At 40.4% G+C, this 22,686-nt stretch overlaps 1 protein-coding gene across 3 annotated transcripts in view; it reads right to left on the bottom strand.

Moving 5' to 3' along the window:
• The window catches only part of LOC124041216 (melanophilin-like), a 109,749-nt gene that overhangs the window by 68,750 nt on the left and 18,313 nt on the right, over nt 1-22,686 (bottom strand). For all 3 annotated transcript variants that reach the window (XM_046358551.1, XM_046358557.1, XM_046358567.1), the window contains exon 2: nt 18,559-18,731. In XM_046358551.1, the coding sequence (XP_046214507.1) occupies nt 18,559-18,686 (128 nt within the window). In that variant the 5' untranslated portion in view covers nt 18,687-18,731. The remainder of the gene's footprint in view (nt 1-18,558; nt 18,732-22,686) is intronic.

Below are 22,686 nucleotides of genomic sequence, written 5' to 3'. Positions count from 1 at the left end.
CCCATTTTTGATTCCAATGCTTCCCATAGTTGTGTCAAGTTAGCTGGATGTCCTTTGGGTGATGCACCATTCTTGATACACACACAGGAATCTGTTGAGCGTGAAAACCCGAGTAGCGTTGCAGTTCTTGACACAAACCGGTGTACCTGGCAGCTACTACCATACCCGTTCAAAGGCACTTAAATACTTTGTCTTGCGCATTCACCCTCTGAATGGCACACATTCAAAATCCATGTCTCAATTGGTTCCAGGCTTAAAAATCATTGTTTAACTTGTCTCCTCCCCTTAATCTACACTGATTGAAGTGGATCTAACAAGTGACATCAATAAAATATCATAGGTTTGACATCCCAAAAAAAGCTATAATTTATTTTTGCCCAGAAAATTTAGGGGGCCAAATAAAATCACCTGCGGGCCAAATTCACAGTTGGGGAAACCTGCTGTAGTGGATGGATGGATGGACAGACAGAAGTAAAGACAGAAGAATAGACATAGGAAAAGCCAATGGAGGGACAAACTGACAGTAGATAGGACAGACAGTAGATTGATTATTCTATACCAGTCACTGGAGACAATGGCCCAATTTTTCTGTAAGCCGGCAATCAGTCCCTTTCCTATCCTGTAATATGTTCAGGGATGGACCAAGGCATGCGTATCCTCGGGCTATCCAAAGTAATGAAGGTGCACTGGTATCAATAAAGGCTTTCTATGAAGCCCGAGAGCCACGGCTCATATCTGTGGTTACATATATTTTACATAAGCTGCAAACATGGCCCCGGGAAACAAGTCCATGAGGCCATGTGAGCAATCTTATATACAGCAACATGACTAGCCCAAAGGCTAAAATGCTATCAAATGGGAGATGAAAACTGAAGCATTATTGCTTCCTTTAAGTGGTACCATATGTTTATTTATTTTTTGCCAAATATCAAAGCCTTGCTTGCTTGTAACAATAAAAGACAAACGTAACATATTTCCAATCCATGGTAAGGGAATGGTAAATGTCATAACGTGCTTCTTGATTGAAAACTGACTTTTAGCTAACTTGTTTAGCTCTAACCTGCATTATGCCGATTCGTTCACAACTGGCTGCATGGGAGTTCTCGGTAGGAGCTGGAAACATGATGATTTTAAACTCAGCAGATTGTGGGTTCTCCAACCTGGGGGAAGTCTGAATCCCTGCCACAACTAAACCCCAAAGAGGTAATAAGAGAGAACTAGGAATGTTTGCGGAATCAGAGGTAGACATAGAGAAGGTTAACAATTCAATTGTCTATTTCCCACATGAAAACAAGTGATTTTGGGGGGCTGAATGAGGGTCAATTGAGCCAGTTGGAATTGGTTTCCCTCGTCTGTCTCTCACATTATGGTGGATTGCAGAAAGTACTTGGTGGTCATCTTGGCTATACATGGATCTCGTGACATGCATGAATGATATACAGTCGTTTCTGAGGCATACTAATCCAATAGTATGTGTCAGTAATAATGCACAACATGCATATTGATACAGTAGCTTAACTACACTGGACATGTAGAGTTGGTAGAACCTGACAGAAAAGTTCCATGTATGCATAATGGATGAATTCTAACATTGGACATACAGTTGAAGTTGGAAGTTCACATACACCTTAGCCAAATACATTTAAACTCAGTTGTTCACAATTCCTGACATTTAATCCTAGTAAAATCTCCCTGTCTTAGGTCAGTTAGGATGACCACTTTATTTTAAGAATGTGAAATGTCAAAATAATAGTAGAGAGAATAATTTATTTCAGCTTTTATTTCTTCAATCACATTCCCAGTGGGTCAGAAATGTACATACACTCAATTAGTATTTGGTAGCATTGACTTTAAATTGTTTAACATGGGTCAAACGTTTTGTGTAGCCTTCCACAAGCTTCCCAAAATAAGTTGGGTGAATTTTGGCCCATTCCTCTTGACAGAGCTGGTGTAACTGAATCATGTTTGTAGGCCTCCTTGCTCGCACACACTTTTTCAGTTCTGCCAACACATTTTCTATAGGATTGAGGTCAGGGCTTTGTGATGGCCACTCCAGTACCTTGCCTTTGTTGTCCTTAAGCCATTGTGCCACAACTTTGGAAATATGCTTGGAGTCATTGTCCATTTGGGAAGACCCATTTTCCACCAAGCTTTAACTTCCTGACTGATGTCTTGAGATGTTGCTTCAATACATCCACCTGTATTAACTGCACCTGTTTGAACTTGTTACCTGTATAAAAGACACCTGTCCATACACTCAATGAAACATACTCCAACCTCTCCACAAAGACAAGAGAGCTGTGTAAGGACATCAGGGATAAAATTGTAGACCAGCAAATCATATAAACACTGAATGTGTACATCAACAACATTGATAAAAAAGTTTTAGTGATTGAATTAAATGGAAGAGCAGTAATGTGTAAGCATGGAAAATGTGTAATCGTACATAAAATGCAAATGCTTAAACTGTATACAGTAGATGCTAAAACAAATGCAATAATTTACAAGGTTTAGAAACAAGTAGGGTGAATTCACATAAATCAGGTGTTCACATTCAAAATTGCTGCAAAGAAACCACTGCTAAGGGACACCAATAATAAGAAGAGACATGCTTGGGCCAAGAAACACGAGCAATGGACATTAGACCGGTGAAAATCTGTCCTTTGGTCTGATGAGTCCAAATTTGAGATTTTTTTTCCCAACCGCCATGTCTGAGACACAGTAGGTAAACAGATTAATTCTGCATGTGTGGTTCCCACCGTGAAGCACGGAGGAGGGGGTGTGATTGTGTGGAGGTTCTTTGCTGGTGACACTGTCTGATTTATTTAGACTGTCTGATTTATTTAGAATTCAAGGCACACTTAACCAGCATGGCTACCACAGGATTCTGCAGTGATACGCCATCCCATCTGGTTTGCGTTTAGTGGGACTATTATTTGTTTTTCAACAGGACAATGACCCAGAACACCTCCAGGCTGTGTAAGGGCTATTTGACCAAGAAGGAGAGTGATGGCGTTCTGCATCAGATGACCTGGCCTCCACAATCACCTGACTTCAACCCAATTGACATGGTCTGGGATGAGTTGGACCGCAGAGTGAAGGATAAATAGCCAACAAGTGCTCAGTATATGTGGGAACTCATTCAAGACTGTTGGAAAAGCGTTCCAGGTGAAGCTGGTTGACAGAATGCCAAGAGTCTGCAAAGCTATCAAAGGCAAAGGGTGGCTACTTTGAAGAATCTCAAATACAAAATATATTTTGATTTGTTTAAAGCTTTTTTGGTTCCTACATGATTACATATGTGTTATTTCATTGTTTTGATGTCTTCACCACTATTCTACAATGTAGAAAATAGTAAAAATAAAGGAAAACCATTGAATGGGTAGGTGTATCCAAACTTATGACTGGTATTGTATATCTCACTAGGTCAGGATTTTTAAGCCTCCATACAGTGCCTTCGGATAGTTTTCAGACCCCTTCACTCTTTCCACATTTTGTTAAGTTACTGCCTTGTCCTAAAATGGGTTAAATAAAATTTAAAAATCCTCAGCAAGTCCAGCCAGAGCCTAGACTTGAACATCTCTGGAGAGACTTGAAAATTGCTGTGCCTGACCTGACAAAAACATTTTTTAAAATCAATTTTAGAATAAGGCTGCAACCTAACAATATGTGGAAAAAGTCAAGGGGTCTGAATACTTTCCGAAGGCACTAGTTCTAATGTGTCCATGATATTTGTAATTTCCCTAATTGTATGACGGTGATAGGTTTTAGTGTGATTTCCATTGTGGTACTTAAAACCGTATTATAATCTTCCACCATAATAATTGAGTAATTTGTTGCTTGTGAGCTCAATAGAATTGTGGATTATCATTATTTGGACCATATAGATGAATTAGCTAAATCTGTTTTTGGTCCAATAGCATATTTAAAAGGATCCACCTTCCTTGAGGATCTGTTTGGATAGTTTGCCCTGGCATTAGTTGAACACAGCCAATCCAACAGTTTCTGAAATGTTGAAACAGATCTCAGGAAGTGACCTGTTTCAAATGTTTGTTTAAGTAGTTCCTTTCTTATATATGTATTAAAAAAGTAGTTTCTTTCTGAGATCGGTGGTCAAATAGTAGTAGTTACCTCCAAAGTAAATATTTGTTCTCCCAATTAAAAAAAACTTAACTATAGCTATCCCAGTTCTGCAAGGTTCTGAACCTTTCACTGAATACACCCCTGGTTAACAGACTTATGCCATGATATGGGGTCATGCTTTTCGAACTGTGCACGGTTCTCAGGAGTCAGAATAGGAAGGCTGCTGCTTTGTAGCTATGCCCGGGTCAGCAAGATGGTGCCTCAGAGATACAGCAGTACAGCTGTGAGGCATTAGCAATGGGATATACATTTTATATCTGTTAAATCTGTCCTCCTCTGAAAGCCCAAATAATAATAATAATAATATATGCCATTTAGCAGACGCTTTTATCCAAAGCGACTTACAGTCATCCCAGGGACTTGGTATATATCCTGTGCCTTCCTGATTTGAATGGCGAGGATATCCGCACCATGGGCAAAGTCCTAGCTAGTTGCATGGAGGCGTGTGGCAGCATCGTCTCTCAAGGTTCCATTCAAGACCCCTCTGGTTATAGATCCGGAAGATACGCACCTGGAAATAGAACTACCTTACAATGAAGGCTAGATGTGAGATGTGCAAGTGTTAACATGTTTTTTTTTTTTATAAAAAATATGATAGCATTTATATGCTATGTCAATAAAAGCAATTTAACTCGGAATTTTATTTCGTGCAAACTAATAAAAAACAATGTTTTGCACATTATCTTTTTGTACTTCAATTGTAGCCTGCTATAGATACAGTAGATATTTATGTTGTTCTTTTCAATGTGATCTTTAGTGTAGACAGATTGAGCCAAGTTTGAGTCTGTGTAAGGGTTCTAAAAATGAAATAACTTTACAAGTAGACCGATATTTGAGAGGTTTTATATAAAACACAGGATTAGCATGTCCCTAGGATTACATTAAACTAAATTGATTATGACCTTAAACCAGAAAGTTCTGCTTAGCTGGCACTCCTTGGGAGTCCTGGTATGGGAGCCAGACATCCACATTCTGGGAAGATCCAATTCAGCAGACTGTTCCCATACAAGGATATCTCCTGGATGCCCATCAACACCAGTCCCCCTCCCCCCACACATCCTTCATAGCCCACATTAAGTTAAGGGGAGTGAGAGAGAGAAGAGAGAATTATAAAACCATAACATAATAGTTTCCAGAGAAGGAAAAGCAACCCACGGTTCAGAGCAGACTACTAAGCATTAAGAGCCATTTTCCCTTTCAATCCCAAAAACCTCAGCTTGATTTGATAAATCTTTGGCCAAACAGTTTTGCTAAATGGACCGGTTTCAACATTACAGTTACATAATGCGGGGATCAATGTGAATGCATATATACAAGAGTAAGAGTGTTTATCGTAAGGTGTTAACCCCGGTGTCCTGGCTAAATTCCCAATTTAGCCCCATTTCCATCATTGCCACCTAATTACCCCTTCGTTCCTAATTGCCACATAGTATCACACTTCACCTCTCCTCTATATAAATGCAATCAGTTATTATAATATTATTAAATTAAAGTTTCATTGTGTGATTCAAAAAACAACCAAATGGCCATCCCGCCACTTGTTTTGGTATACAGATCATCCCCAGTTTACAATTGGCTCATTCATCCCCCCTCCTCTCTCCTGTAACTATTCCCCAGGTAGTTGCTGTAAATGAGAGAATGTGTTCTCAGTCAACTAACCTGGTAAAATAAGGGGAAAATAAATAAAAAAATACAGCTGACAGATGGGCCTAAGAAAATGTAACCCCTCTCAAATGCAAATGAAGGGTTATGGCCTGACTTTTAAAGTGGAACTGACAGCGTTTTAGCAACATGAAATCTTATAAAAATCAGCTCAATATACAGCCCCAGGAAGAATATGAAGCTTTTAAAAAACATCTGACAAGCAAGAAAATAGATATGGTAATTTAAAAATGTTATTCAATTCGTAGAATGTTTGGGAATGACGTAGAGTAAGCCATTTGTGAAACTTCTATAGAAATAAAGAGTGGAAACGCAGCCATGCGTTTGGGACAGTTAATAGACACTGCAGTAAATTATACATATGTCTTGGCTAGGATCGGAGTCGACACAGACCGGTGTGCCATTGCCAATCAGAGCTATACAGCAGGCCTATATGTAAATAAGCCCTTTGCCACATGGGCAGTGTTACCGACAATATTTAGTGGGTTTTCAGACCTATCATTATTTACTTTGAACTGGACTGTGTGTTTACAGTTATAAACGATGGGGAATAATAACCTGCTCGCCCGTCTGCAGCTTGCCAATGCATGCTTGTCCAAAACCACATTTTGACGATAGAATGGGAACCCATTTGATCGATGCCAAATACACTTGATTGACAACTAAGCGTTATGGAAACAGTCAGCCTAGCATGCTAACAAAGTGATTCACATTTCTTGCTAGTTAACCAAATGACACTTGGATCTCTAGCTGTAGCCACAGAAAATTATATGGGGGGGAGAAGTTGGCAAATCATCCACACTAGACTCCTTGTTTTTAGCTTGCTAAATAGCTACATAAATACAGTTGAAGTTGGAAGTTTACATACACCTTAGCCAAATACATTTAATCACAGTTTTTCACAATTCCTTACATTTAATCCTAGTAAAAATTCCCTGTCTTAGGTCAGCAAGGATCACCACTTTATTTTAAGAATGTGAAATGTCAGAAAATTTGTAGAGAGAATGATTTATTCCAGCTTGTATTTCTTTCATCACATTCCCAGTGGGTCAGAAGTTTACAAACACTCAATTAGTATTTGGTAGCGTTGCCTTTAAATTGTTTAACCTGGGTCAAACATTTTGGGTAGCCTTCCACAAGCTTCCCACAATACGTTGGGTGAATTTTGTCCCATTTCTCCTGACAGAGCTGGTGTAACTGAGTCAGGTTCGTAGGCCTCCTAGCTCACACATGCTTTTTCAGTTCTGCCCAAAAATGTTCTATGGGATTTGAGGTCAGGGCTTTGTGATGGCCACTCAAATACCTTGACTTTGTTGTCCTTAAGCCATTTTGCCACAACTTTGGAAGTATGCTTGGGGTCATTGTCCATTTGGAAGACGCATTTGCGATCAAGCGTTAACTTCCTGACTGATGTCGTGAGATGTTGTTTTAATATATCCACATAATTTTACTGCCTCATGATGCCATCTATTTTGTGATGAGCACTGGTCCCTCCTGCAGCAAAGCACCCCCACAACATGATGCTGCCACCCCTGTGCTTCACGGTTGGGATGGTGTTCTTCGGCTTGAAAGCCTCCCCCTTTTTCCTACAAATGGCGATTATGGCCAAACAGTTCTATTTTTGTTTCATCAAACCAGAGGACATTTCTCCAAAAAGTATAATCTTTGTCCTCATGTGCAGTTGCAAACCGTAGTCTGGCTTTTTTGTGGCGGTTTTGGAGCAGTGGTTTCTTCCTTGCTGAGCGGCCTTTCAGGTTATGTCGACGTAGGACTTGTTTTACTGTGGATATTGATACTTTTGTACTTGTTTCCTCCAGCATCTTCACAAGGTCCTTTGCTGTTGTTCTGGGATTGATTTACACTTTTCGCACCAAAGTACATTCATCTCTAGGAGACAGAACGAGTCTCCTTCCTGAGCGGAATGACTGCAGCGTGGTCCCATGGTGTTTATACTTGCGTACTATCGTTTGTACAGATGAGTGTGGTACCTTCAGGCATTTGGAAATTGCTCCCAAGGATTAACCAGACCTGTGGGGGTCAATAATCTGAGGTCTTGGCTGATTTCTTTTGCTTTCCCCATGCTGTCAAGCAAAGAGGCACTGAGTTTGAAGGTAGGCCTTGAAATACATCCACAGGTACACCTCCAATTGACTCAAATGATGTCAATCAGCCTCAGAAGCTTCTAAAGTCATGACATAATTTCCTGGATTTTTCCAAGCATTTAAAGGCACAGTCAACTTAGTGTATGTAAACTTCTGACCCACCGGAATTGTGATACAGTGAAATAATCTGTAAACAATTGTTGGTAAAATCACTTGTGTCATGCACAAAATAGATGTCCTAACCGACTTGCCAAAACTATAGTTTGTTAACAAGAAATTTGTGGTGTAGTTGAAAAACAAGTTTTAATGACTCCAACCTAAGTGTATGTAAACTTCCGACTTCAACCGTAGATAAGCTAGCGTTTTCTTCGAAAGCCATTCTTGTGATTTTTGTTGAGCACCCCACCATTGCTTTGTTTGCAAAAGCATGAAGGCTCACCTGAACAGATAAACTAGCCTATTAACACCATTATGACTGACTACTGACTTCCCAGCCTTGGTTACATTCATGTGTTTTTGTCCAAAATATTGAGGCATTGAAACTGAAACAGTGCATCCAAATGGGTGGCGGGAGCAAACAATGTACCAGGCCAGGTGTGATTTACAACCTGATAGCAATATTTGTTGGACTACCAAGAAATGTATAATATGACACTTAGAATTCTAATTGATCATTAGAAAACCATTTTGTAATTTTGTTAGCACAGCTGAAAACTGTTGTTCTGATTAAAGAAGCAATAAAACAGACCTTCTTTAGACAAGTTGAGTATCTGGAGCATCAGTATTTGTGGGTTTGATTACAGGCTTAAAATAGCCAGAAACAAAGACCTTTCTTCTGAAAATCGTCAGTCTATTCTTACAATAGTCATTTACAACATTAACAATGTCTACACTGTATTTCGGATCAATTTGATGTTATTTTAAAGAACCAAAAATGTGCTTTTCTTTAAAAAACAAGGACATTTCTAAGTGACCCCAAACTTTTGAATGGTAGTGTATACCTGCACTTTCTATTTGTCTGTTGCCAGTTCATCTTGTCTTTGTTAGGTCGTACCAGCGTGTTTTTTCCTGTTCCTTAAGTTTTTGTTTTTAAGTCTTCCCGGTTCTGACCCTTCTGCCTGTCCTGAGCCTGCCTGCCGTGAAGTACCTGCCCGATTCTCCTGGATTACAAACCTCAGCCTGCCCTCAACCTGCCCTTTGCCTGCCCCGTGTTATAATAAACATTCTGAGATTCAAATGATCCAGCTCCTTTGTCTGCATCTGGGTCTTATCCTGAGCTGTGATAATTTAACTGAATCCATCTAATCTGCCAACAATGCCTTACTCTACATTATGCTATTTTGAATCAAATAGTATCTATTTTTAAAACCTTGGTTTTGTAGCATAAACTGGGAATTTTATGTTTTACTGATATTATGATTGTTTGTTTCATCTGCAAAGTAGTTAAAATGCAGTTCCACTTTAATTAAAATAACCTTTTACAGTGTTCAGATCAAAAATGATGCAAAAAATAGGTTTATCTGACTGTAGCCTATCAATCATTTTGTTTTCCGTACTGACATAACCTTGACGTTTGTCAACGACATGTATAAATGGTAGCATATATATATAAAATATTTTAAGAAAACATGTATTATTTGGCCTTAATGCTATGAGCACATACAAACGCATTGAATAACAGATTCACTACATGGAAAACAGATAGTCCGGCCCAAAAAAAACAAAAGAAGGTTTGTTCTGAAGTGTCTATCCTAAACTCAGCAAAAAAAGAAAGAAAATTCATAACAATCCAAACAACTTCACAGATCTTCATTGTGAAGGGTTTTAACACGGTTTCCCATACTTGTTCAATGAACCATAAACAATTAATAAACATGCACCTGTGGAACGGTCGTTAAGACACTAACAGCTTACAGACGGTAGGTAGTACAGGTCACAGTTATGAAAACGTAGGACACTAAAGAGGCCTGTCTACTGACTCTGAAAAACAACAAAAGAAATATGCTCATCTACGTGAACGTGCCTTAGGCATGCTGCAAGGAGGCATGAGGACTGCAGATGTGGCCATAAAATTGCAATGAATTGCAATGTCCGTACTGTGAAACGCCTAAGACAGCGCTACAGGAAGACAGGACGGACAGCTGATCGTCCTCACAGTGGCAAACCACGTGTAACAACAGCTGCACAGGATCGGTACATCCGAACATCACATCTGCGGGACAGGTACATGATGGAAACAACAACTGCCCGAGTTACACCACAAACGCACAATCCCTCCATCAGTGCTCAGACTGTCCGCAATGGGCTGAGAGGGGCTAGACTGAGGGCTTGTAGGCCTGTTGTAAGGTAGGCGCTCACCAGACATCACTGGCAACAACGGGCACAAACCCACTGTTGCTGGTCCATACAGGACTGGCAAAAAGTCTTCACTGACGAGTCGCGGTTTTGTCTCACCAAGGGTAATGGCCGGATTCACGTTTATCGTCAAATAAATTAGCGTTACACCGGGCCTGTACTCTGGAGCGGGATCGATTTGGAGGTTGAGAGTCCGTCATGGTCTGGGGCGGTGTGTCACAGCATCATCGGGCTGAGCTTGTTGTCATTGCCTGCAATCACAATGCTGTTCGTTGCAGGGAAGACATCCTCCTCCCTCATGTGGTACCCTTCCTGCAAGCTCATCCTGACATGACCCTCCAGCATGACAATGACACCAGCCATACTGCTCGTTCGGTGCGTGATTTCCTGCAAGACAGGAATGTCAGTGTTCTGCCATGGCCAGCAAAGAGCCCGGATCTCAATCCCATTGAGCACGTCTGGGACCTGTTGGATCGGAGGGCGAGGGCTAGGGCCATTCCCCCCCAGAAATGTCCGGGAACTTGCAGGTTCCATAGTGGAAGAGTGCGGTAACATCTCACAGCAAGAACTGGCAAATCTGGTGCAGTCCATGAGGAGGAGAGGCACTGCAGTACCTAATGCAGCTGGTGGCCAAACCAGAACCTGACTGTTACTTTTGATTTTGACCCCCCCTTTGTTCAGGGACACTTTATTCCATTTATGTTAGTCACATGTCTGTGGAACTTGTTCAGTTTATGTCTCAGTTGTTGAATCTTGTTATGATCATACACATATTTACACATGTTAAGTTTGCTGAAAATAAATGCAGTTGACAGTGAGAGGACGTTTCTTTTTTTGCTGAGTTTATATCTGAAGGCTATAAGAAAGATCAGAAAACATTTGTTCGTTTTTTAATTTTTATTATACATGTATTTAACCCCATATATTTGTCACTAAACAGCCTCCATATTCTGTTTACTTCCATAATTGTTTTGACTGGTACTGGGGGACTTTCAGACCAGTCTTGTGATGCCTGTGGGCTTCCTAGAACAAAACAACAGACATGTAGGTGTTCGTGAGAGTCACCTTTACCCAGAGGGGTCATATTAGTTTTTGTAGGCCAAACCGTTCAGACGCTACAGACTATTTTGTGAGAAGACTGATTTTTTTTCGGGATGGTCTGACATACATCACACTAGCTCTTTCACCTTTCACTGCAGATGCATCCAATGCAACAACAAAAAAACATATTTTGAGCTGATGGACTTTTATGGGAATGTTCTTACTATGCTAATTAGATTTCCGCGGGGCACGGACATCGACCTTAGAGGGTTAAGGACAGTACGCCAGTGATGAATAAGCTCCATTGTTATAAGCTCCATGATTTGTGGTTAATATTATTCACAATAGACTATTTTCACATAGAGAGCAGAGGTACACCAGTACACCAATCTCTCAAACCCCATTTTTTTATGTCTTATTCAGTGCTAAGAGACTAGGCCTAAAACTGATTGAATCCACATGAGTAACAATGTGATTCCACTCGTTAAATGGACTTAACAACAAGCATCATGACAAAAACAGCTTTAACTTTAACAGAGAACGCGGAGAATAAATAGCTGGATCAAGACGTTGGCAAAGTGTATGGCAGAATTTGGAAAGGAAGTGGAGACAGTGAGTTGTTTGTGTTTTGGGAAAGAGACAGACCAGGAGAGGGTAGAGGAGAGAGAGAGAGAATCTTGTTTTTCATTCAGAGATTGAAATAGTCTGGCTAAAATTGGCCTTGTGACTGTGACATGGCTGTGTTCCTCTTACAATGGGAAAGAAAATTCCACGTACATTACAGAGCCATAGAGACACTCATGGCCTAGACAACATAGACCATCAGCAACTGCAACCAAGGATGCTTAGGCCTACTGTACAGCTGTGACTGTAGCTAAAGCTTTCTAACCACAACAAACAACCACACTGAATATGGATACATGGGAGTTTCATCTGGACACAAAATGGACCGTTAGCCCTGTTTTATTGTGGCTGTGCATCGGTGTATTTGTGTATTTTCTCTATATTAAGTTATAGATACATGTGGAGCAGCAGAGGTCAGCATCATGGCATCAGGGAACTTGGGGGATTTCTGCAAATCTGCAAAAGAGCTCTGAGTATGCCAGGAATGATTGGTTGATTAGATCAGGTTAGATTTCTGACCAAAGGGCAGGGCGTGTGCCAAACTGGTGCTTCTCTCTCTCTCTCTCTCTCTCTCTCTCTCTCTCTCTCTCTCTCTCTCTCTCTCTCTCTCTCTCTCTCTCTCTCTCTCTCTCTCTCTCTCTCTCTCTCTCTCTCTCTCTCTCTCTCTCTCTCTCTCTCTCTCTCTCTCTCTCTCTCTCTCTCTCTCTCTCTCTCTCTCTCTCTCTCTCTCTCTCTCTCTCTCTCTCTCTCTCTCTCTCTCTCTCTCTCTCTCTCTCTCTCTCTCTCTCTCTCTCTCTCTCTCTCTCTCTCTCTCTCTCTCTCTCTCTCTCTCTCTCTCTCTCTCTCTCTCTCTCTCTCAAACCCAAACATACACACAAATAAGGCCATATGCACAAAGGCACATGTACAGTACATATGTGTGCACTCATGCACACACGCACAACCCAGGCATTCGCAAACACCTGTAGAACATCAATATATCTACGATTAATCATCCTACATGTTACTACCGAAGAATTACAATCATTCAAATGCTTAATGTCAAATATACGTGACATGCAAGTTTAAAAACCAGACAAGGCATTTATCATGTTAAATATAACTTTTTATTCAATATGAACACATGGGAATCAGCAGCTAATCCATTTACAATGGGTTACGTAAAAAGGACATTTCACATAGAGGAATAAAAACAAGGACTGCGTCCCAAATGGCACCCTATTCCCTAAACGAGATCATAACCGTCATGGATAAAAGACAGTACTGTGCAACCGTCTTCATAGACCTGGCCAAGGCTTTCAACTCTGTCAATCACCGCATTCTTATCAGCAGACTTAATGTGAGTCTGGAAGGTGAGTTTACAGTCTAGCCAGACACCTAGGTATTTATAGTTATCCACATATTCTAAGTCGGAACCGTCCAGAGTAGCAATGCTAGTCGGGCGGGTGCGGACAGCGATCAGTTGAAGAGCATGCATTTAGTTTTACTTGCATTTAAGAGCAGTTGGAGGCCACTGAAGGAGAGTTGTATGGCATTGAAGCTCGTTTGGAGGTTGTTAACGCAGTGTCCAAGGAAGGGCCAGAGGTATACAGAATGGTGTCGTCTGCGTAGAGGTGGATCAAAGAAACACCAGCAGCAAGAGCGACATCATTGATGTATACAGAGCAGAGAGTCGGCCCGAACATTGAACCCTGTGGACCCCCATAGAGACTGCCAGAGGTCCGGACAACAGGCCCTCCTATTTGAGACACTGAACTCTATCAGAGAAGTAGTTGGTGAACCAGGCGAGGCAGCCATTTGAGAAACCAAGGCTGTTGAGTTTGCCAATAAGAATGTTGCGATTGACAGAGTCGAAAGCCTTAGTCCGGTCGATGAATACAGCTGCACAGTAATGTCTCTTATCAATAGCGGTTATGATATCGTTTAGGACCTTGAGCATGGCTGAGGTGCACCCATGACCAGCTCTGAAACCAGATTGCATAACGGAGAAGGTACGGTGAGATTCGAACTGGTCGTTAATCTGTTTGTTATCTTAGCTTTCGAAGACCTTAGATAGGCAGGGTAGAATAGATAAAGATACTTTTGTTCACGTTTCCTTCAGCATCTTCACAAGATCCTTTGCTGTTGTTCTGGGATTTATTTGCACTTTTTTTGCACCAAAGTACGTTCATCTCTAGGAGACAGAACGCGCCTCCTTCCTGAGCGGTACGACGGCTCCGTGGTCCCATGGTGTTTATATTTGCATACTATTGTTTGTACAGATGAACGTGGTATCTTCAGGCATTTGGAAATTGATCCCAAGGATGGACCAGACTTGTGGGGGTCTAAATTTTGTTTCTGAGGTCTTGGCGGATTTCTTTTGATTTTCCCATGATGTCATGATTTTCCCATGATGTCAAGCAAAGAGGCATTGAGTTTGAAGGTAGGCCTTGAAATACATCCACAGGTACACCTCCAATTGACTCAAGTAATGTCAATTAACCTATCAGAAGCTTCTAAAATCATGACATGATTTTCTGGAATTTTCCAAGCTGTTTAAAGGCAGTCAACTTAGTGTATGCAAACTTCTGACCCACTGGAATTGTGATACAGTGAAATAATCTGTCTGTAAACGATTTGTTGGAAAAATGACTTGTGTCATGCACAAAGTAGATGTCCTAACCGACTTACCAAAAATACAGTTTGTTAACAAGAGATTTGTGAAGTGGTTGAAAAACAAGTTTTAATGACTCCAACCTAAGTGTATGTAAACTTCTGACTTCAACGGTACTTAGCAAGCAAATGCGGCCAGCTAGTTTAGCCTACTGAAACACGCTGCTCAAACAGAGGGATGCTATGTTAGCTAGCTGGCTCTGACTTTCCAACACAACACTGGAACTCTTCCAAGTCAACGTAACGTTAAGCTTTTGGAATTACTAATTTATTGCCACTGGGTCTTGCCAGTGTAACTGCTTACTGATTGTACACTAACATTACTGCATGATTGTAGCAGGTTTACCGACGTGTTAGTTCTATTAGCTATGTTGACTATGACATTGTAGGCTGTTTGTAGAGGTTTGGCTTGGAAAGGTTTTCTCGCCTGGTCACATACAGCTGATTTGTTGTGCATTGAAGACCGCAATCGAAGGGAAAAGAAGGAATACAATGTGGCTGTTTTGAAAGGAAACTGTTTATGCGTGATCAGGGGTGTATTCATTCCGATTCTGTTGAAAAACATTTCTTAAAACGGAAGCAAACGGAACAAAACCGGGATAAAAAAGACCTGAATTTGTCCAATAGAAACTCTTGTTTGCAACTGTTGGACTAATAATTACATTATTGTTTGTGTAAACTGTGTTATTGGCTAGCTCCTATGATACAACACTCTTCTGACGAGAGAGCACATTTTCTATGTGAAATCGCCTGGCCTCATTGTATGGATATATCCAAATAAATATCACTAGAAAACAGCTACTAGAAAACAGCTACAACAAATGTAAATGCAGCTACTGTTGTTATTCTGTCTGCACTGTTTGATGTGATTGTAAGTTAGCTGTAGTTGGCTAGCTAGCAAGCTAGGGACAAGAACGTTTCCAGCCAGTATGGCAATGGAACATTTAGAAAGCACATTAAATTTGTCTCTCGACCTGTGTTCACCTGTGTTGTATACTTTCATTCATAGGCTAGATTGTAGCAACCTAATGATGGGTATAGGGAAAATTTGAGTATCATGTAGTAGCCTAAACCTATTGCTGTTACATTGAACTGGGTGATTGGAATATGAATGAGTCATCCAATATGCTGTAATAGAAATAAGGCCATGCTCGTTTTAAGCGACACTCAACTCCACTTAATCCTGAATGAAATGACTGAGCCATAAATTAAGGATCAATGAAATCAGATTCCCTCCCTCTTGCAAAGATTGCGTCATCATCCCCTTCATTTGAGGAAGACGACTGATTGAATATTTTATTAATAAATAAAAAAATTGTGTTAAAATGTTTTAGTATTCAAATATATCCCAATACACATTTAGTAATGACAGTGTATTTTAAACTTCACGCACAGTAACACTTTTGAATGACTTAATAAAATAATTGTATCGATGTGCTTGTGCATTGAGTACACCAAAGTTGATAAGTAATAAAATAAAGACAGCACTTCTAAAAGCCTACTTCACACCATAGCCTGCACAAATGAAAATGTGGCACTGATTCGCCTTTGGATTAACGTTTCAACATTGTCTCAATGAAGAGTTTGGCGTTCGACTACCAATGTGCAACATGCACGCACAGTTACAAACCTGCTAGAGTCAGAGGCAGGCGGACGAGCAATATCCACTGCCATAGTATGGATGAAGCCGGAGCTAGAATGTGAAGCTAACTGAAGCTGGTTAGCTTTAGAAAACCCTGAGTAGATCTAGCTTGCTTTGTAGGATACCTCTCTGGTGTGATCAAGACATAGCATGTTGTCTACAATTATATTAGGCTACTAAGTGATAGTGATCCAAGGATGATCACGATTGATTGTTTGCTGATCAACTGGAGTCACGTAGGAATCCAACATGGTATATACTCCATCAGAGGCCTAGATGTGATGTCAAAAAGTGTAAATCCAAGTGGTTGGTTTAGGATCTGCATACTGCATATTGGTAGAGGTAAAGAAACAAAGGTAAGGCATTAAGCAAAATCTAAGGTCGGTCAATACCATTGCATAAACGTCTTGCATGGCGTTTGAACACATAAGCACTGTGCACCCCTTTGAGTAACAAATTCATGCAATTAGTAGCTCATTAGATTCAAACCTACTGATTAACCGATTATTCAACCCCAGATCCTAACCTTCACCATTACGAGGATCAAAACAAATCTGACCCTGGACCAGCGGTTACATGGAACTTTGTCCAATTCTGCATATTGGATGAGCAAGATTTAGACCTAACCCAGGAGAACTAAATCCATGACACAGCCAGGGAAGGTCCCATTATCCTCATCCCATCATGCTTATCTCTCCCTACCATCAGAGGCGCTCCAGAGAGTCATATGATGGCCAGGCTAGGTCCAGCAGTGCATCCCGGAGTCTGGACATAGTCCACATTGTCTGCTGACTCCTGCATGGCACAGATAGTCCTGAGACTCATTACCTAGAAACCCACACAGCGTGAGAGTCAATGATCTTCATAACATTGCTAGCTCTGACCTGACTCCTATGAGAATCAATGCATCTTACCACAAGTTTAAAAAAAATATATATTTTTACCAATTGATTGGCTTTTTATGATATGGGAGGGCATTTTTGTAAAATGTTCTAAGGTGTTTGACATATTTTGTTTAATTAACGCCATACAAGTGAGGTGAACCTTCAAGTGAAACAAATGTGAGTGTCAAACCACAATTGTATCTTGCAACTTTGCCGTTATGGAATAATATAATGAACTGCCCAGTCAGCTGACTAGTAGACTCCATCTCTACCAGAGAAAAACACACTGGGACAGCAGGAATGTGCCAATTATCTGGCATTACGCCTGGGCTACAGTACAGGTCATGTGATCTGTGGCTCACTACCAGGCATCCCAGTAGAGCTTAGATATATAAAGGCCCTCTTATCAGTGTTCACTATCATGCCTACCCACTGGGTACAAACAGGTTGAAAGGGCATTGCTTTAACGTCTTCTTAACATTGTAGGATTATAATTGTATCAACATGGAAATCAAACTGGATTTGAAGAATTCAAATGCCTGAAATCAAAGGCCATCACAGGCATCAAGGTTTTAGTTAATTTCACGTTAGTCTAACACGCTTGGTTGACATCATCAGAGGGAGTTAAGGGAACAACAAGTATGTACAGTATGTACTGTATAATGCATTTGACTCTGATGTGAACCTTGAGGTCAGTCCTAATCCCAGTCTACAGAAAACTGCAATTAAAATGAGACGGATTAACATGTCTCCTGGAGTCGTCTGAACCAACAAAATATCCTGATCTGCACTAATCTACACTATTAATCTACGTCGTCACACAGTGTAAATTCAATGGTGGATATATTCAAAAGTAGCCTTTGTCAGCTGGACCCAACTCTGCTATCCTCTGGGTAGAAAGAATGATTCCCTCAACAAAGTGGAATTATAATCCCTATTCATATTTTATGTAATGTCTATAGACTCCGATATATAGTCAAATGTATCAAAATAATGACATGAAATGAATAAAGAATAACTGATTGATCCTGCATGGTAAGTGATCTTTAAAGTTGCTGTTCCAAATTACAGAGCAGTAAACCTCTGACATTTCAACCTATCCAGTAACTCAATTAGATTGTTACTGAGATATGACATTGTTAATTCTTAGGCGAGATCAGTCACTGGTAGACAGAATATTGATAAATAGCAAATATATAGCAATATGCATAATATTTGCATACTACTTCAATATAACATACTGAAATCAAACCAATAATTTGGCAACAACAAACTTCTTAAATTGAAACATATAAGAGGCCCCTGCCTTTGTAGGAGTCCAGCTCTTGGTAATTTTTGCTTTAATTTCAACAAAGTAGAGATGTATTTTTTGTGAACCAACAAACCTCTATGTTCAAATAAAAGGAAAAACAAAAGGATCAATAATATATCAAATGAAAATGGGTTAGCCTACCCCAGTCTGTCCTCCTCTTTCTTCCTCAAGTCAAAGTCTCTCTGGACGACTTGAAACACGTGCTGGGCCTCCTCCTCTGTCAGTGTGGAGAGATCCAGCTTCTTCCCCACAGCGGTGGTAGGCATCATTGTTCACCTTGGGCACCTGGGGACCATTCACTGCTTTATATTGGACTGCAAGAAGTGGGAGAGAAAACCAGTTAGATTGCCACCATAGTGCAACAGATAAAAGACAAATGTTGACTCAAAACCATTATAATACAAAACAACAGTGTCAACAAAACTACATGGAACAGCAACTCAACGAAGAAAAGCCAAATCCCCTAATAACTACTACATAAAACACTATGTTCCAAAGTCAATGTTTGATACAGCTGAATGGAGTAGTAAAGCTATAGCAATTTTAGAAGGAAGATAATTGCAAGCTTTGCTTTGCTGCAATTCACTTCTTGTCATGAAAATGTCTGTTTTTATCTTGCAACAAAAGTAATACAAAAGCTTGCAGACAGTGTAACTGACAAAACAACATGAGGGAGGTGGGGAATGCAGTCCACTAAAATATTCTGGGTTGTTTGGTTGACCCAACAGCTGGTTTTGCAGGTCCTGGGTGACTTAGTTGGGTTGTTTTCTTTAAAAATAGAAAGGTTCCATTGTTGATACTGGGTTATTGATGCTGGGTTATTGAGATATGACCTAGCATGTCAGATCAGAAGACTGGTCGTATAGTTTAGTAGGGGTGTAGCTTTCAGATGATTCTTTTTTACCCACCTGTGAGAGTAAATGTCATTCCTGTTCATCTGTTCTGTTGTATAGTTGTCACGTTAAGGTTGAACATTGACATTTTTGTTGTTCAATGAGGCTTACAGAAATGTACGAGGTCCCTTAAAGCCTATGTAAATCCCATTGTTGGGCTAGATACCACCGTATTATAACATGTTATAAATTAACTTCAAATTCTAGAAGAATGTGTAAAAAACTTAACATTTTAAGGACAAATTACATTTGCTATATGTAAACTTAGCATGATGAATGGGAATGACATTTGTGACCCGTTTCAGGAAACTAGGCGTATGTCGCAGGTAACTTCTTCACAGGAGTGCCGTTTGAACGTAAACGTTTTTTACTTTTATCAAAATATGTTTTTAGTCTAGCTAGCTACATTTTCAAATATTACACATTTCAAATTGACAGAAAGTAGTCATATCAAGTTAACGTTAGCTGGCTGGCTCGCTAGCTAACGTTACGTGTATGACCTTATTCTTTGTTTCTCAAAGACATGAGCTAGCTAATATTGAAGCTAATATTGAACCTGGTTGGTTAGCTACTTGCAGATTCATGCAGGGTAGTAACATCATGAGTTGGGATTATGGTTCATTGTTTACCTTCCTAGCTACATGTTTTAACAAAATATGAGTGTGCCAGTGCGCAGTCTGAATTCTGAGAGTGAAATGCTCTGAATTTACAAACGGAAAATCTGACAGCACAGTTGCAGTCACCAACACTCTAGATAACATAACAGCCTAACCAGCTCTGCTAGGGCAGGTTCAGTGAGCTGTTCTCTCATTTGTGTCTGGAAGTAGCTAGCAAGTTAGCTTGGGTGATTGACTGCTGTGTGTACAGAGTGCCCGGATCAACCCTTAAAGAGATGGGTGGGGATAAAGTTTAAGAGATGCTGAATGGGTGTAGACAAAGAAGGGCTCTCCAGTAGTAGTACCAAAACATTCAAAGACAATTTTCTCAAAAGTGAGTTTACAAGTTTATCAACTTTCAAAGCAAAATGACTTCCCATTGTTCCTCAACTGTAGTGTATGATATTACATTTTGTAGCTCTGAGTAGGGTTGCAAAGGGTCAGAAACTGTCCGATAAATTGACTAAATTCTTCCAGAAATTTTCCATGGGCAGTAAAGCCTGGGAATTTAGCTCAAATTCATCAAACAAGTTAGCTTACAACAGTGAACCATTTTATGTGGGATAGTCTTGTGGCATATTTTAGTTAAACTATCCTCCATTCAATGGAATTGCAACCCTCTGCATGCACAGTGCATCCTTCCATCACATGTGCAGTGCACTTTTGCATCACATGTACAGGTGATTCTCAAGATTTTGCACACTAATGAGATGCTATTGAGCCCACGCTACTACACTGTCCGAGCCAAGGACTACAATACTGGGTGGGGTGAATATATTTTATATGACATACATCATTTTTTGTTAGCTAGTAAATAGTTATTTGCAAGAAATTGCAAGAACGAATACCTGAGCTGAGAAGGTAAAAGAAATGTTGTTCTGCCCCTGAACAAGGCAGTGAACCTTGAAAATAAGAATTTGATCTTAACTGACTTTCCAAGCTGCAAAATTGAGAGCATCTTGACTGGTTGCATCACTACCTGGTACTGCAATTGCTCGGCCTCTTACCGCAAGGCACTACAGAGGGTAGTGCGTACGACCCAGTACATCACTGGAGCTAAGCTGCCTGCCATCCAGGACCTCCACACCAGGCAGTGTCAGAGGAAGGCCCTAAAAATGGTCAAAGACCCCAGCCACCCCAGTCATAGACTGCTCTCTCTACAACCGCATGGGAAGTGGCACCGGAGTGCCAAGTCTAGGCTTCTCAACAGTTTTTACCCCCAAGCCCAAGCCATAAGACTCCTGAACAGGTAATCAAATGGCTACCCGGACTATTTGCATTGTGTGCCCCCAACACCTCTTTTACGCTGCTGCTACTCTCTGTTTATCATATACGCACAGTCACGTTAACTATACATTCATGTACATATGTACATACTACCTCAATTGGCCCGATAAACCAGTGCTCCCGCACATTGGCTAACCGGGCTATCTGCATTGTGTCCCGCAACCCACCACCCGCCAACCCCTCTTTACGCTACTGCTACTCTCTGTTCATCATATATGCAGTCACTTTAACCATATCTACATGTACATACTACCTCAATTAGCCTGGTGTTTGTATGTAGCCTTGCTACTTTTATAGCCTCACCACTGTATATAGTCTTTTTACTGTTGTTTTAATGTCTTTACCTATTGTTCACCTAATACCTTTTTTGCACTATTGGTTAGAGCCTGTAAGTATTTTACTGTAAGTATTCAGCGCACGTGACAAATAAACTTTGATGAGATAAAAAAATATAAAAAAGTAAAAAAAACAGCAAAGTGAGTTTAAATCATTTCTAACTTGTTAACAATTTATGCTAGTTAGTTTTTGCTACCATGTGGCTTGCTTGAGCCTGCTAACTGAGGAGTGGTAATTCACCTGTTTCCATACATGTTTAATTTAAAAAAATGTATCTTACATATGAGTTAATTAATGTAACTGCTTAACTATTTATCTGTACATGGAATTGTATTTGTTTTTTTTACTTTTGTTTTCTAGTATTTACAGGAAAATGCCACAGGCACTATCTGATGTATGGAGACATTTCACTGCAGCTAATGTAGAAGAAAAAGCTTGTGTACATTTGCAAATGCTGTGCCTAATCATATGTGAAGAATGCAACAAATCTGCAGAATCATCTGGCCAAGTGCATAAAGTTCCCTCAGCGCTCACAACATGCAACCTCTGACAAAAGTCCCTCTACTTCTATTCGAGGTGAAAATGATGAATCAGACACCTTATCGATAGCAACAGCTCATGGTCCTCCTGGAATAAGTAGTTTGTTTTACTCAATGGAGGAATGTAGTCAGAGAAATACTGATGAATGTCTTGCTCGAGCTGTGTATGCAACTGGTTCACCTCTGGGTGCTCACAGGCAATATGTATTGGAAGAGATTTCTGAATGTTCTTTGCCCAGCATTCACCCCTTTTTTATTTATTTTACCTTTATTTAACTAGGCAAGTCAGTTAAGGCCTAGGAACAGTGGGTTAACTGCCTGTTCAGGCAGTAACCTTCCGGTTACTAGTCCAACGCTCTAACCACTAGGCTACCCTGCCGCCCCTCCAACAAGACATGCTTTATCTACTCATTTTCTGGATCCAGATTTCAACAGAGTTCAAGTGAAGGTCAAGTAAATCATAGAGAAAGCAGACTATTGCAATCATCTTTGATGGGTGGACAAATGTTTGTGGGCAAGGAATAATTAACTACATCATCTTCACCCCTCAACCAGTAT

This window comes from Oncorhynchus gorbuscha, linkage group LG01, assembly GCF_021184085.1.
Source record: "Oncorhynchus gorbuscha isolate QuinsamMale2020 ecotype Even-year linkage group LG01, OgorEven_v1.0, whole genome shotgun sequence".
NCBI classification, from domain to species: Eukaryota; Metazoa; Chordata; class Actinopteri; order Salmoniformes; family Salmonidae; genus Oncorhynchus; species Oncorhynchus gorbuscha.
This window is presented reverse-complemented; position numbering and strand designations above follow the sequence as displayed.